General features: G+C 47.8%; 1 protein-coding gene across 1 annotated transcript in view; it reads right to left on the bottom strand.

Moving 5' to 3' along the window:
* The window catches only part of Itga9 (integrin subunit alpha 9), a 296,042-nt gene that overhangs the window by 239,657 nt on the left and 40,334 nt on the right, over nucleotides 1–16,051 (bottom strand). Inside the window, exons 5-8 of the mRNA XM_051140720.1 lie at nucleotides 15,160–15,227; nucleotides 8,973–9,102; nucleotides 6,260–6,345; nucleotides 3,544–3,612 (exon numbers count right to left, since the gene is read on the bottom strand). Of these exons, the coding sequence (XP_050996677.1) occupies nucleotides 3,544–3,612; nucleotides 6,260–6,345; nucleotides 8,973–9,102; nucleotides 15,160–15,227 (353 nt within the window). The remainder of the gene's footprint in view (nucleotides 1–3,543; nucleotides 3,613–6,259; nucleotides 6,346–8,972; nucleotides 9,103–15,159; nucleotides 15,228–16,051) is intronic.

Here is a 16,051-nt window from a genome sequence, read left to right as displayed (position 1 = left end):
AAGTGGTGTCTGAGCTGTCAGCGTCTGTAAGTCGTGGCTGTGAGTGGTGGAGACTGTAGCAGTGAGGAGCCCCCAGGCCCAGCTGAAGTAGCAGCTGCACCCAGCTGTGGCGAACATCACCAGGATGCTGCTCCCGGCTCACCAGCTTTTCCATTGCCATGAGAAGATCGAAAGATTGACTTTAAGTACCTGTTCCAAATGCTGACAACGTGGTCATTTCTTTTTTTTTTTAGTCTAATTGCTATGGGATTGGTGGCCCAGGGCTGTAACCCTCAACTACTCAGAAGGTTGAGGAAAGAGCAGCCTCAAGTTCAAGGCAGCCTAGAAAACGTACCAAGATCCTTCCTCAAAAGTAAAATTCCATTGGAAGGATGGCTCAGTGGTTAGAAGTGCACACTGTTCTTGCAGAGGTCCTGAGTTCTGGTCCCTGCACCTACACTGAGCAACTTACAACTGCCTATACCTCTAGCTCCCGGAGGAGTACGACGTCACTGGCTTACATGGGTACCTGCACTTACATGCGCACGCACACACGCACACACACACACACACACACACACGTACACATAGTTTAAGATTATAAAACAATAAATCTTTTTAAATAAAAGTTACTGAAGAGCTAAGGATATAAGACAGTGGTAAGAGAGCTTTGCCTAGAGAGATTCTAAGCTAATATCCAGTTCTGTAATAAATAAGTAAAGTACCATGCATGTCAAATAAAAGTGTGCAAGCTGTGCACTCCCTAAGGGCTGCAGGTTTGAAACCTCTTCTAATGAGAGAGAGAGAGAGAGAGAGAGAGAGAGAGAGAGAGAGAGAGAGAATGTACTACTGTATTTAAATAAATGCTTCACATATAAGGGCCTGGAATTTTCTCTTGCTTGTGAGACTTGGTGGCAGCTGACTTTGGGGAGTTTGAGAGAGGCGAGTGTGCCGCAGTCTACTCCCTGAGTTAACACTGGCCCTGGAGGACTTGGGAATGCTGCTCAGAAACCCAGGCAAGGCCACCAGAGCAAAGCCAGCAGCTGTTCTCCTGGGCTGAGCCCCAGGGGATGACTGGCTTAATCCCAGGGGGGCTATTCAGCTTCCTGTCTTCATAGGTGCTCAATCAAAAATGCTTCAGGTTTTAAATGCAGACAAACTTTATCCACTGAGGTAAGTCGATAATACTTTGGGACACATTTTTAGAAGGAGAGCTCCCTAACAGGAGATCCTCAGCAGCCTGGAGTGTGTCTGTATTCACATTTGAACCACAAACTCAGTAATGACTCTTGTGTTTACTGTTTGTAAAGTATCAACTCAAAAAAACAGCAGACCATTTTTTCTGATTTATTTTTTGTTCATTTTCTTTCTTATTGAAAGTGAGCCAGCATATCAGACAATTTGAACCAAAGTGGAGCCAAACAAAAGCAGAAGTAAGTGGGTGGCTTTCTAAGTTGGAGCCTTCCGATGTCTTTGTAGCCCTGAACAAAAGGGCAAAGCTACAGTCATCCTTTGGAAGCCCAGGGGTCATGTCCCCTCCCTGGGAGATAATGGAGAAGTCAGAGAGCTGAGAATCTCCTCTAACAAGAAGCAGAAGGTGTCAGGGTTAGGACAGAAGGGAAAGGTCTACATCCTGGTCGGATGGATGATGGTGGCAAAAGGGCAGCTGGAGATGCCGAGAGAGGACAGTGAAAGCCACAGGGCCGTGCAGTGGAGATGATGTCAGGGTGACTCCAGAGCAGGGCAAAGGTTTTGCAGAGAGGAACCCTAAAGAAAGGAAAAGGATGGAGTCCCGGGAGATGGCTCAGGAAGTAAAGCACCTGCTGTGCAAGGGTGAGTACCTGAGCCGGAGCATCCATAACCCTGCGGCTGAGGGAGCGGAGACGGTGGATACCTGGCACTCACACTCACTGTGCAGCCAGCCCAACTGAGAGCCTCTCTCAAAAATAAGTCAGAGAGTGCCTGAGGAGACATACGTACACATACACATGCATGTTCTCCAGCATGCACATACATGTGCGCGCATGCACACACACACACACACACACACACACACACACACACACACACACACACACACACACACACAAAGGACGGAAAGGAGCTGGGGTAAAGGACCTCAACCCTGCAGTCTCTGTATGGAAGAACCTGAATTATCCTATCGTAATGGGGCCGTTCAGACAGAACTAGAACTGTGTGCATTGACTCCTCAGGCAGCTTAGACAAGGGGTCTCAACAGCTGCAGGATTTCCCCTCACAGTGTCCACCCTCAAATCATCTGCCAAACCTGACTGCCTGAGACACAGTTGGAAGCCACTCTCCAAACCAGACCAGGATGATAATAGGAGGACACTCAGAAAGCACTGTGGAAGGCAGGGTCCGGCTCTGCAACCATCTGAAAGGATGCTCACACTGCTGAGTGTAGGCACATTATCCACAGTGGACACAACCATCCATTTATGATATGAGAGTCACACCCTACATTTTTTGGAGGGGTGTCTCTTTTTTTATATATATATATATATATATCACAAATAGTCTGTAGCTATTTCTTTTTTAACTTTAGGGTTGCTTAGAAAACTTATTTTGCAAATTTTTTATGGTTACTTTCTGATCCTGACATTTTTGGGTTTGGGAAATGTTAAAAGCAAAGCCAAGTTTGTAGGCACATTTGTTTTCATGCAAAGGTTTATGATCACTATATGCTAAGTGCACATATCAAGGTTGTTAAAATCGCAGCCATAGGAAAAGAATAACAACTACATGTATGTGAAGTTTTTGGAACTCCAAATACCGTTCACTGATGGAGCAACATGGAGCACTTCCAGGCTGATGTGTAGCAAGATCCAGGCAGGGCAGGAGTGAAGCAGGAGCCAGGGGAAGTGGGCCAGGAAGGAACACTTACTGTTTCCCTCTGTGTCAGGGACACTGTGGGCAAAGCCTCATGGCACCTCCCTCCCATGATCCATGCATCCTGAGCTTTGTTCCAGAGCCCACTGAGGCATCCAGCAACCTCCAAACGATCCCACAATCCTCCTGGCCTCACCTTTACCCCCACTGCTAAACACTGCTGATATAAGCCACTTGAACTCAGGCTGGATGGGGAGCCCAGGAAAAGGGCATGGCCGAATCACCAGGCTTAATCTCAGGGTTACCATGGGACCTTTCAGGGACCAGGGAGGGAGCTGAGCAGGTAGGGTGTCACAGGTAGATAACCCTCCTCCAAGGCAGCCTTCGGAAATGGTTTTGTGATTATCTGTTTCTCAATGTTCTAAGAAGACAGAAAAAAAAACGCTTACGTGCCTGCCCTTGACAGTACCTGATCTTTGTGGGTTACGTGCTTGAAACAGCTTGAGGGAGACAAAAGTGGAGGGAGGGGAAGGCAGAGGGACAGCATGCTTCATTTGGATGCTAACGCCCGAATCATGACACCTTTTAAAACAAACCTGTAACTTAGCTATGTACAAACTCATCTACTGCACGTCTCCTCAAGGAGCATGGACCCTCACGCTCTACACACGCCTGAAGGGAACAGATTCCTACATGAATCACATCAAGACTCACCTTTTTTCCTGATGCCTGAAAAATCTTTATTAAGGTCCCCGATCTTCGGTCAGCTCTAAATACATAAACCTATGGAAGTAAAAAAAAAAAAAAAAAAAAAAAAAAGAAAGAAAGAAAAGAAAAAATTCTAGTCAGGATGAAAGGTACTCCTCGGCATCTGCCTGCCGTCTAGCACAGGTGTGTGTACACTGATTAATGATAATGAAGGTATAAACAGAACTCTCAGCAACCCTGAAAAGAAAGTGTCCTGCAACGCCGGTATGGAAATGATTCCCCACAGCTCCTGAACCATGCACAGCAGATGAGGCCATGCATGGACAGGGAAAGACTTCCCAATTAGAGCTAAGCAACTCAACTCTCTGGAGACAGGCAAGTGGTCTCTTTAATTTAACTCTTTCCACCCTGGGAGTTATAGCTGTCGTGGATGTCACAACCTAAGACAAGAGGTGCAGGTGAGTACTGGAGAGAAGCTTCCCAAAATGATTCTACGTAGTATTTAGAATGGTGGAATCTGTGTGGATAAGCATGGGCTTAGTTTAGAGAAATAAGCAACTAAACACTAAACCAATCCCTTTTTATTATTTTTTTTTTCAGGGCCCCTAGCTCTATGTATGTATCTGTTTTGTTTTGTTTTTTAAAGAGATTCATTGATTTTGTTTTAAGTATATGTGTTTTGCCTGCGTGTGTCAATGTGTACCACATGCACACCTGGTGTGCACAGAGGTCATAAGAAGGCACTGGACCCCCCTGGAGCTAGAGTTACAGATAGCTGCAAGCCCCTAGTGGGTGCTGGGGACCTAACTCTGGTTCTCTGCATGAGCAACAAGTGCTCTTAAATCCTGAATGTGTCCCCAGCCCACCAGGTCACATCTCCTTCAAAAATTATTTCTGTTCTCTCTCTCTCTCTCTCTCTCTCTCTCTCTCTCTCTCTCTCTCTCTCTCTGTGTGTGTGTGTGTGTGTGTGTGTGTGTGTGTGTGTGTGTGCGTGTGCGTGTGCGTGCACATGTCACATATATGTGGTATGTGAAGAGTCCAGAAGAGGGCATCAGATCTCCTGGAGCTGGAGTTACAGGCGGCTGTGAGCAGCTTGATGTGGGTGCTGGGAACTGGACTCTAGTCCTCCATAAGGGCAGCGAGCGTTCTTAGTCAGTGAGGCGTCTCTCCAGCCCCTCTGCTTACATATTATGCAACGATGAGTTAATGAGAAGCAGGGCCGAGGGCCTCCTCCTGGGCTGAGGAACAGCATGTTGGGGTGAAGCTCTTGGTGTTCTCACACCAGGAATGAATATGACCCCAAATCATAAAGGTCACAATGAAGGAGTCTGGTGGCCCCACTTCCTCCCCAGACATCTCTATCACTATTGGGGCTTTTCCTCCCACTGTGTAGAGGAAGTCATGTGACTCAGACAGTACTTGACAAAAGTTATTTGAGTTCAACTGCACAATCCCCAACCGCCTCTCTCTCAGACCCCTGACATTTGGTTTCATTTTCAAAGGGCCTGTCTCCCTAACATCATACTTCTGAACAGTGCCTCCTACCTCCTGCCCAAGATAATCCGTAGAGATGACGTCATGAGCACGTCTTAGGCCAGCCTGTCACCTCATCTTTTGCTGAAGGTACTCATGAACCAGGGTGTCGGTCCAGAACTCAGGATCCCACCTGAACCATAGGTCAGACAAGATCACTGGTCTCCCCTTGGGACCATCGGCCCCAGATCCACACTATTGTTCAGTTTTTCCCTACACTGTGGTTTGAACGTGAAATGTCCCCCATAGGCTCATGTATTTAAGCACCTGGCTTTCAGCTGCTGCCACTGTTCGGGCAGGCAGGTGGGGGTGGGAGTGGAGCTCACTGAAGGTCAGTGGGGGCAAGCTCAATGCTAGCTTTCTGCTTCTAGAGTGTGGTGGCTGCAGTGTGACCAGATGGCTTCCTGCCTGCTGCCATGCCTTCTGCATCATGCTGGAGTGTGTCTCCTCAGAGACTCTAACCCATGACAAATCCTCTGTTCCCTAAACCGCTTTCTGACAGGCATTTGGTCCCAGCAACTAGAAGGGTAACGGACACAGCCAGTAAGATAAACATGGATCTCCTGCGGTCCCACGGGAGCCTATTAACAGCCACAGCTCTCCTTAGAGGTCCCGATTCCCGGAGTCTCCAGGTGCTCTGGGCCACAGGATGTCCTCTGCTTTCTTGGAGATACACTGGAGAAAGCCATGTGTACATGCTCCCAGGCTAGCCTTGCTAACACTAGTCCTGAAAACACAGTGTCGTTTTTTTGTTTGTTTGTTTGTTTGTTTGTTTTCCTGAAACATTGGGGAGACAAGTGAAAAGCTGGCGTTACAAAGCTCTGAAGACACTGCAGAAAAGATCTGATCCCATCAGGTCAGAATCGAGGTAAAGGTTGGGGAAGGTGGAGGTACTGAATTTGGACAGCACTGGATATTCTTCCACTGGAGGGTACCATGATGTCAAGGGCTTTAAAGTCACTCACGGAGCCCGTCGCATAGAAGAGGATTGGCAAGGAATAATACATACACTCTAAGCTTTCAAGGTGAACTCCCCCACTGTCACCAAAAGGAGACAGAATGCTCCCATCAGCCCGTCACTTACTCATCAGCCTACCCGGAGAGTGTTCGAGCCACGCAAGTCCCCACAGGGCAGCATGCGCCCCTCCTCTGCCTGGTACTGTGTCATACCTCTGGCTTTTCGCCTCACCTTCCCAATGCCTCCATCCTGTGGGGCGCCTCCTACCACATCAGTGACGGATGGATGAGAGAAGTGGCCAGCGGTCACTGCATAGCCTGAACAGGACGGGTAGAAAGGAAGGACATGCTTGAGAAAGGAGGTCAGATAAGGGGAAAAAATGCAGCAGAAGAAAACATTTCCTAGCTGGTATCTACACAGCGTGTTCCAGTTATTCTTGGGACACAGAACCTTCTGGAGGGCAAATGGCAGCTGCCAATCTTAATACTTAATACCGTTCTCGCAAAAATGCGTGCTCACGGGCACACTGTGGGGACTGTGCCTTCTTATGCTCCTACATGGAACAAGCAGGGTGCTTAATACTGCAAAATATTTCAATATTCTCTCTCTCTCTCTCTCTCTCTCTCTCTCTCTCTCTCTCTCTCTCTCTCTCTCTCTCTCCATACAGACAGATTCAAATCCAACCTTTGTGACTCCAGAGAACCTGAGGTGAGAACCGGGTCATGTCCTCTTTAAGAGAAATGAAAGACATCCCTGATGGATGGATGCATGCATGGATAGATGGGCGAGCAGATAGACAGGCAAAGAATCTGTGTTTGAAAAGAACCCAGAAACAATGGGAAACGATCATCTGGGCTGGATTTAACCGACTCTTGCCTTCTCGGTAGCTAGCTGGCAGGCTGAAATCACACCTCTGGCCAGTAGGAAAAGTGCATGTCATTCAAGCTTTCTCATGACCCTCAACCTCCAATGCTGTGATTATATGTTGGCTTTTGGGACACGCGCCAGCCGCAGCCACTTTAGCATGGCTATCTCTTGTGTCCCACGTGGTTGGCCTCTCTCAACCCAAGGGTGATACCCACCCTCATCTACTCCTTGCTGAGCCCTGCAGCAGATAAGGACCTCTGCTCTGTCACAGAGAGAAACCACCGGTCCTGAAGTTCTCAGGACCTGTCTGCCCTCAAGCCTAAAGCCACCCGCCAGCTGTGGTTCTCTGGTGCTACATTCCTGACTCAGTGTTGTGTCCCTTCTATTCACCGAATATACAAGCCCCCTCCCCCGCCTCCCACTGGGGAATGTGAGGCAAACCCCCACTGTCATGGTGCTCACAGCTTAGGGGGAGGTTTAGTCTCTGTAGCACACACCCTGGGGTTGGGGCTTCGGCACTTAGACCCTGCATCAGAAACCGTGGATTTGTAACTGCCTTCGTTACCTATAAGCTACTGAAAGCCTTTGCAGCCCTTCACCTATGAACTGTAGATGGCGGTGCTTTATAAGGTTGTTTCAGAAGTTAGAAAAAAATTACACACCATGCCTGGCGCTGAGCAAATGCCTGGTAAGTGCTGGATTAAGGAGCCTGGTGAGGAAACACCTCAAAGTGTGCACAGTGCTGTTGGGTCTGTGCTGGTTGGCACAACAGCCATGCAGGAATGACAAGTCCCCAGCTCTGTGCGCCCGCCTACCAAGGCCTTCCGGAGGATTCTCTATGTGAAAGGGGGGCCAGGACCTTCCCTTGACAGGCATGGAAGACATTATTTTGTCATTACTAACCTTTCTAAAAATGTTTTCATTTTCAGTGCACACAAGGCCTGGATTAGAGAACAGAGAATTGGTGCTGATACTCAAGCGAAGGCAGGCCATCTCCGTGTTTTGTTTTATTTTTGCTTATTTATTTATTTCGTTGAGAAAAGTTTTTGCTAAGTAAACCAATTTGACCTAAAATTTGTGATCCTTTCTCTCTACCTCCATGGTGCTAGGGTTATAGGAATGGGCTGCCATGCCCAACTTCTCTCTATTCTTAAATGAGCATGGCTGTCTATCTGTTCCTCTCCTCGCTTTCTACTTCCCTCCCTCCATTTTCCTTCCCTTCCTCTTTCCTTTCTTCCTCTTCCTTCCTTCTTTCTTTCCTCCTTCCCTTCCTCTTATTGAAAACCCACCTCACTATGTAGTCCTGAATGCCCTCAAAGGTCCATTGCACCCAGCCCAGCCCAGCACCATTTTTGCCTGGTGGCTGCTAAATTAAACTATTATTATCTTCTTTCTAGACAATTAAAAGAACTGAAAAAAAATCAGAGAACCTTCCAGAGCTGCTGAGTGAGGCTCAGCATTATGTTGCTCGCTGCCATGGAAATTGCTGGTTGTTTCTGTTCCTACCAGTGGCCAGTAAGGAGACACATCACTCAACTGAGCTCTAGGGAAAGCCAGGATCCAGTCACGTTCATTCTGTGTCTGACCATCTGAACGTGATCAGCTGGCAAAACAAGGCGAGGAAATGCTTGCTCCCCTGGAGGCTCACCCATCCAATTTTAACCAAACCATCCAGTTTTGATGGCATTTCTTTTCTTTCTTTTTTTTTTTTAATTAATTTATTTTCATTTTATATGCCTTCGTGTTTTGCCTGCATGCATGTTTGTGTGAGGGTGTCAGATTTTGGAGTTACAGACAGTTGTGAGCTGCCATATGGTGCTGGGAATTGAACCTGGGTCTTTTGGAAGAGCAGCCAGTGGCTCTTAACCACTGAGCCATCTCTCCAGCCCTTGACTGCATTTCTTCCTTTGCTCTCCTCTCTACCACCCATGTAGATGCTAAACAGCTCTAATTGAAGTGTGAATGTAAACCTAAGGACAAAGGCTTCTTTCTATGACTAAAGCAATAATCTGTGAGCTCTGGGAGACGGTGACCACGCACAGTTTATCGTATTTCCTGTGGACCCCCAGCTACTCACCCAGGTAAGTGTACCGCTTGTGCATAATGGCTTCATCATTCAGTTTTAAATACATATTGTCCGTGAGATTCAGCACCTTGAGTGTCCCCGCCCAATAATATGAGCCTGGGGCGCCCATGACCACCAGCTCCTGGGGAGAGAAATCCAAAGACAAACAGAGAGGATTAGGTACTGAGGGCTGCTGTCATGGCAAAGGAGAACTGAGAACTGAATTTACAGTGCTCCTTACAGCAAGGCACATGGTCCCAGGCCCTGGGCAACCTGCAGTCTATCTTGTAGCTAGGATTCTCAGGCCTAACAACGGAATTAATAAGCAAGGGTAGAGAATGAGTGACAGCAAGTCCCTGCTTTGGCCACCAACAAGGCTGCAAAGTCCCACCTAGCTTCACCCTAAGATAAAACACAGACCGGCGAGTGCTTGATACTGTCCCTAAATCGCGTGACTCCAGGGACATCAAGACTGCCACGGTGGCACATCTCTATAATCCCAGCAGTTGGGACACAGAGGCTGGAGGGTCAGGAGCTCAGGGCCAGCCGAGAGTTCAAAGCTAACCTGAGCTGCGTGAGTTGTCTGAATAAAAAACGTTGACCAGTAAAATGGCTCAGTTGGTAAAAGGGGTCTTGGAAAAGCCTGACCATCCAAGGTCCAGCCCCAAAACCCACAGTGGAAGGAGAGACCTGACTCCTGAAATTGTCCTCGACCACCAGATGTGTACTGTGGCAGGCACACCTGTGTACACATGCACACACATCAAGTGTGTGCATACGCATAGACAATGATAAATAAGTAACAATTTCAATATGGAAAGAAGGTCACCGGTGGTGTGAAAGCACAAGATTTAAGATATAGAGAAAGAAACAGCAAAATTAAAATTCACTCAGATAAAACAATGAAACCTAATTCTTTTATAAGTTAATAATTAAAAAAGAACATGCACATACATGGTACACATATATATGTAGACACACAAGTAAGTCTTTAAAAAAAGAAAATAACTAGATAGATAGATAGAGATAGAAATAGAGACATAGACATAGATATATCAGGAGACACAAGGCACTGAGAGGCCACCTTGGGGCATGTGAGCTTTTATTCAGATTATAAAATGTTTGAATGACATCTCTAGAGGAATACACAGTTGCAGACCAGGAAGTTGAGTCTCTGTGTGTTTAGGGCCCCTTCCTCACTAGACCAGAGAACTATGGGAAGCCATTTTCTCTTCTCTCCATCCTGTCCTCTCTACTGCTTTCCTTTCTTCCTTTGTGAGAACAGATAGCGTCCATGCTCACCAGGAAAAGGCAATGCAGTATACAGTTGCTCACCCATCCACTTGCTCCCCTCACACTGGTGTGAGAATGGTGCCAGTTCTCACAGGGTACTTGAAAGATAAACCATGAGTTCATTAGAGGCCAGAGACTATTTTTTTTTTTCAAGCTTAAGAAGGAATTGTAACCAATGCCCAAGCACAAAGGGCACCGAGGAGCATGAGTGATGCCATCAGGGCCTTTTGTGTACACAATTCTCCTCCTCTGAGCAGTGGGAGAAGCCAGCAAAGGCCCTGCGGGGGCCCCTGGTGAGGGACATGCTGTTCTTCTCTGATTTAGATTCATCCAGAAGAAAAACTAAATAGAATCTAGTACCTCTCAAGTGTTACAAAGTATATAAACAAAGTAATCGCATCCCTTAAAAGCCTTAAAAAGAGGCTGGAGAGCCAGCTCAGTTTGCAAATCACTTGGCACAAAGGCATAAATCCAATTCCTGACACCTACAGAAAAGTCCTATAATGCCAGCCCTGGGGAGAATGAGACAGGCTGGGGTTCACTGGTCAGCCAGCCTAATCAACGAACTCCAAGTTCAATAGAGAGACTCTGACTCAAAAAAATAAGGTGAATGGATCCTGAGGAACAGCAGCCCATGAATCTGACTTTTGGCCTCTATAGATACACGCATATGTGCACACACACACATGCACATACTAAAAATAGCAATAAAATTTACAGAACCAAACCACAAAGACAAAACTCCCATTTTTCTTCCCCTCACACTGTCTCATCTCAGTCCAAACTGGCAGGCTCAGCCAAAGATGTGACCTCCCGGCTAGATTCAAGGGAGACTCTGCCTTCCTGAAAACCCTTGGTTTGTTTTTTTTTTGTTGTTGTTGTTGTTTGTTCTTCTTCCTATTCAGTAGAGGTGGTAGCTGGGTCCCTTTTGGTGCTAGTCACAAATGTCAGAAAACTGTGATCGATTCTAAGTTCTTAGTCATGCAAGGAACAGCCGATGGCAAGATCACACATAAATGCACACAGGCAAGAGTCACGGTTGCCTAAATCCAGACCTTCAATAAACAGTATGGGCCTTCCCCAAGATGCCTTTAAGGTAGAGGATCACCCAGATGTGCCTGTAAGGAGCCCCCAGCTTTTGGTTGCCTGCCACCAGTGAGAACAGCATCTACTATTAAATCTGAGCCAAGAAATGCCCACCTGACAGCTCACGTGGTCTGCCCATGTCTTCTCTAGAAACTTGGAGTATATCACCTCTGCCATTCTAGTCTACAAAAATGGCTAAAGTAGTCCTTTATCTTCAAGGACACAGGGCGTTCCTAACACGGACAGGATTGATGACCTCGGGGACACTGACCCACAGGTCAGGCAGACAGCTCGGGTGGGAATACCCTGGCCCAACATGGCCACATCCAGCAAGCTATAGCACACGGGCCGCAGAGGTCAACAGGAGGGCACAGGAGGGGAACTGGCCTGCCTGACCCTTTCAACTGTATTTCCTGTTCAGTTTTAGGCAGCTGAAGTTCCAGAAATGAGGGAGGCAGAGAGTTCAAAGATCTGCTGTTTACAGGGGCCAAAGCCTGGGAACCAAAGCTGAGGCCAAGGACTGGGCACGCCCTGAGACAATGGCTGGAGTTGGGAAACTTTATGACAGAAGGAGAGGCCTTCCCACTCAACGGTGTTCATCCTCCGTTCTGCTCTGGACACTCCATCCCTACCTATCCGCAGAGCCCAGGAGGCACATAACAGGCCACTGAGGTTTTCTCAGGCTCCAACTCCCTGCTCTTTCCTCTGGTTACCCTTAGCTTGCACTGCTGCCTGGGCCTTTCTCACATGTCCCTGCCTCCTTCGTCCTCTGAAAGCCCTCCATCTGTATAGCTCTAGTGTCCCACCCTCCCCAACTGGCCAGCTGATGGAGCTAAAAAGACACCTCCCCAGAAAGAATCCATGTCCCTCAGTTCCCAGTCAAGAGCTTAAAGAGCTCTGATTTCTGTCATGAATAAGCCTCTATCCTCAAGGGAAATATCTCCACAAGACCCCGTGCTAAGTTAGCCCAAGCCCTAACTCTGCCTTCGGACAGCCCTTGTGTCCAAGAATATTCTAGAAGCAGCTCTATGAGTAGCCCAGTGCCTCATGCTCATGAATGAAAATAGAATATACCAAAATTTAATTGTTGGACACCTCCAGATCCTACTGTGTGTAACACGCTCTTGTGCACAGGGCCCTGTGTGGCACTCTGGTGCAATGCCACGGCAAGAATGTCATCTGTTCTGGCAGCAACCACAGCTATGGCTGGAGGCAGTGTGCAGGAGGAGGTTGGGAAATGGTTGAGGCTATAGCGACAGGAAGCCCCAGAAGGTTGAGGGAAGCACAGAGTTCAGGTTTCATCAAAAGCATATGGGAAGACACGGGACATCTGAGCCAGGAAGGCCATGACACCTTTGTTATACGTAGAAAGTGTTTCTGAGGCACTCCTGATAGGAGGCCAGACTGGGGGAAAGACGACAAGGGATCTGCAGTGTGGGAGGGAGGATGCAGAGAGAAAACGCATCTCAGCGACGGGCTGCAGACTTGTGGGATGGTATAGAGAGGGAGGTGGGAGGAGATTAGCATCTTAACTTCAACAGCTATGACAAATGACAGTACCAATCCCAGGACCCAGTATGGAGCTCTGTGTAGACTAGGTAAGCTTGTCCTTCTGACTTCTCAAAAGGACTCAGCATCCGTGCTTAAGAACTATGTAAATGTGACCAGTAAGTCTGTGATAAGTACATCTGCTAAAGTAAATTTTATAATGCTTTAAATGCATTTTGTGTGTGTGTGTGTGTGTGTGTGTGTGTGTGTGTTGGGGAAAATCCACGGAGATCCTGGGGCACATGTTGAACAGTATTGGTATAGAGAGGCAGAAAAAGGCACTGGTGTGTGTGTGTGGGGGGGGGGCAAGCTACTAAAGGCAGGGTCGGAAGCTAGGCACCTGGAGTTCACTAGTTTGAGACTGCAGCCGGTGACAGTTTGTCTTTTCTTTGTTGCCTCTGGATAGATGCTACATTACCAACTGCTTTTCTCTTTGAAAACAGGGTGAACAATTCCACTCCTGACTCTGCCAAGATAGTCTTCAGAAAGCAAGCCCTCGGGCCGGAGAACGCTCCCTTTCATGCCCTCTCAATGTGCTGTATGCTTCTCCAGGACAGAAAGGCACGGGGCCCTGTGAGTCCAGCCCTGCCCTGGGCAGTTATGTGGAAGTGGGGCCTCTTCTTCCATGTAATAGGAGGCCATAGGGTCAGAATGTCACGTTTTACTTTGTAAAAGCTCTCAGGCTGCTGGGCAGAAAACATGTGGTACTACTTAAGGGAGGACCCAGGCTGCAGTGGGGAAAAAAAAAGAAAAAGAAAAAAGCTACACAGGAGTGCCAGCTACATGACACTGTGAATTCATTAAAAGCCACTGATCTTGTAAGCTTTAGGATGGTTAAATGAAAGAATTTATGCTATGTATATTTGATAGTGATTTAAAAACAAACAAACAAAAAAAAAAAAAACCAGGGCCTGGGAAGATGGCTCAGCAGTTAAGAGTGCTTCCAGAGGACCTGAGTTCGGATCCCAGCACCCACCCATGCCAAGCAGTCTCACAACCAACTGTAACTCCAGCTCCAGGGGATCTGATGCCCTCCTCTGGCCTCTGTGGACATCACACTCACTTACATACACACATAATTTATAAATCTTTTCCAAAAACTTTAAGAACCATGGGAAACAATTCAGGGCCAGTGAGTCTGCAAGTGGTGTGGGTGACTTTTCTAGAAGCATTGTGGCCATCACCAGGTGAGGTGATGATACAAAACAAACAAACAAACAAACAAAAACAAAAAACAAAACAAAAAATCAGTCATCTGGGATGTGTTCCAGGGGTTAAACAGGATTTAGATGCGTTTAGAGGGGAAAGGCACTTTTGATACTTGGCCTGAACAAAGTACATGGGCCATGCTACTGCTTGCAAATCCAAGAGTGGGCTGGCATGTGACTAGAAGCCATAAAAATATACAAACCTAGGGAAGATGTGCATCAAATAAGGAAGAAGTCCCTGGGAACTATAATGGTTCAGTGCTCACACACACACTTGGCTCAAAGCTCGAAGACCTGAATTTGAGCCTGGAACACACAAGGCAGAAGGAGATAACTCACTCCTCAAAGTTGTCCCCTGACCTCCACACATGAGCCATGAGAAACCACACACACACACACACACACACAAGCACATACATGAAATTAGAAAACCTCAAAGTTGTCCCCTGACCTTCACATATGAGCCATGAGAAACCACACACACACACACACACACACACACACACACACACACACACACACACAGGCACATACATGAAATTAGAAAACATATTTGAAGTAGAGAAAATGGTACCTAAAAATGTCTTAGCAGTCAAAAATCACTCTGTTCTTGTCACCTGGGCACATCCAGAGCAGAGGCTTTCAGAATTCAAAGAGCGGGAAGCCTGCTATGTGTAAGATTGCGTTTCTCTGCTGACGTGGATGTGGTGTGAGGTGACACCCAGGTGAGTGACATGTCTTCAAACTGCCATCAGCTGCCTCCACAGATCTCAGGGTGAAGCCAACCTTTGTAGACATCTCCCCATGAGCCAGCCCAGCCCCCTCTACTCAAGGGGTCCCGGCTTGGCTGGTACCCCCCTCCACCCAAGGGGTCCTGGCTCAGCTGGTACCCTTCATCGGGTTTAAATAATGCCCCCTGGAAGAAACACCAGATTCTTCTTACTCAGCATTGGGCTGCCTGGGACACAGTGAATCCCATCTCCAGGGTACACCCCAACCACAAAATGGAAAGGACCAAATCCCGAGAAGTGAAAGGAAATAAATGCCACGTGGCTGACACCCACCTCCGTGAAGAAGCCTGCTATCCCAGCCTGGCAGGAGCCGTGTTCCTCTCCATATTTCTTCTTATACTCTGGTGGGAGGGGGAGAAAAGCAGAGCACAGCTATGTCAGTATGTGCGGACCTGGCCACTTCTCCCATGTCTCTGTAGGCTGGGCCCGGGGACGCTGTCCAGGCTGAGGCACAGGAAGAAAGGTCTCGGGACTCCAAGATCTCAAATATCCAGGCTCTGCAGCCATCAGGTAGCCTGGCTGCCAAGTGCCTCACAGGATCACCTCTGCTCATGAGGAGAAAGAGGAGTGACAGCCACAGTCATTAGCCAGGAGGCTGGTGGCAATTACTCCGTTGACTTCAGAGAGGGCTACAGTCCCTAGAGGGCCCAGGGAGTTAAAAACGGGATTTAGAAATGGACAGTCCCCTGGAAGGAGGCCAACCCTCCAGAGTCACTCTGCACAGGCCCCTGCAATCTGCGTTCTCCTGGGCAACCAGAATCCATCCATCCACCTGTGGGCTGAGGAAGAGGGGGACTCGCCCCACCATGTAGCCACTTTAGATATGTGCACAGCTAGTGTATATTGACACCACACCTGCCTCAAGTGCAAGAAACACAGAGAGCTCCAGGGACCAAGAGGAAGCTGAGCCGGGGCTGGAGAATGAGCTGATGGGTAAAATGCTTGGCGGGCAAGTATGAGGACCTAGGTTCAGTCCCCGGAAGCGATGTTTACAAAAAAATGGAGCATGCGAACACTTGTAATCCCAGTGCTGGGAGGCGGGCACAGGAGCACCTTTGATGCCTGCTTGGTTGGTGAGATGCAATGCCTCAAAAACCAAGGTTGGTGGCATTTGACTTCTGCCTTCCACGTGCAGGAGAGCACCCATGTGCACACGCTAACATAT

The sequence above is a fragment of the Acomys russatus genome, chromosome 32 (genome assembly GCF_903995435.1).
Source record: "Acomys russatus chromosome 32, mAcoRus1.1, whole genome shotgun sequence".
Lineage (NCBI taxonomy): Eukaryota > Metazoa > Chordata > Mammalia > Rodentia > Muridae > Acomys > Acomys russatus.
Note: the sequence above shows the minus strand (reverse complement) of the source record. Positions and strands in the feature narration are given on the sequence as shown.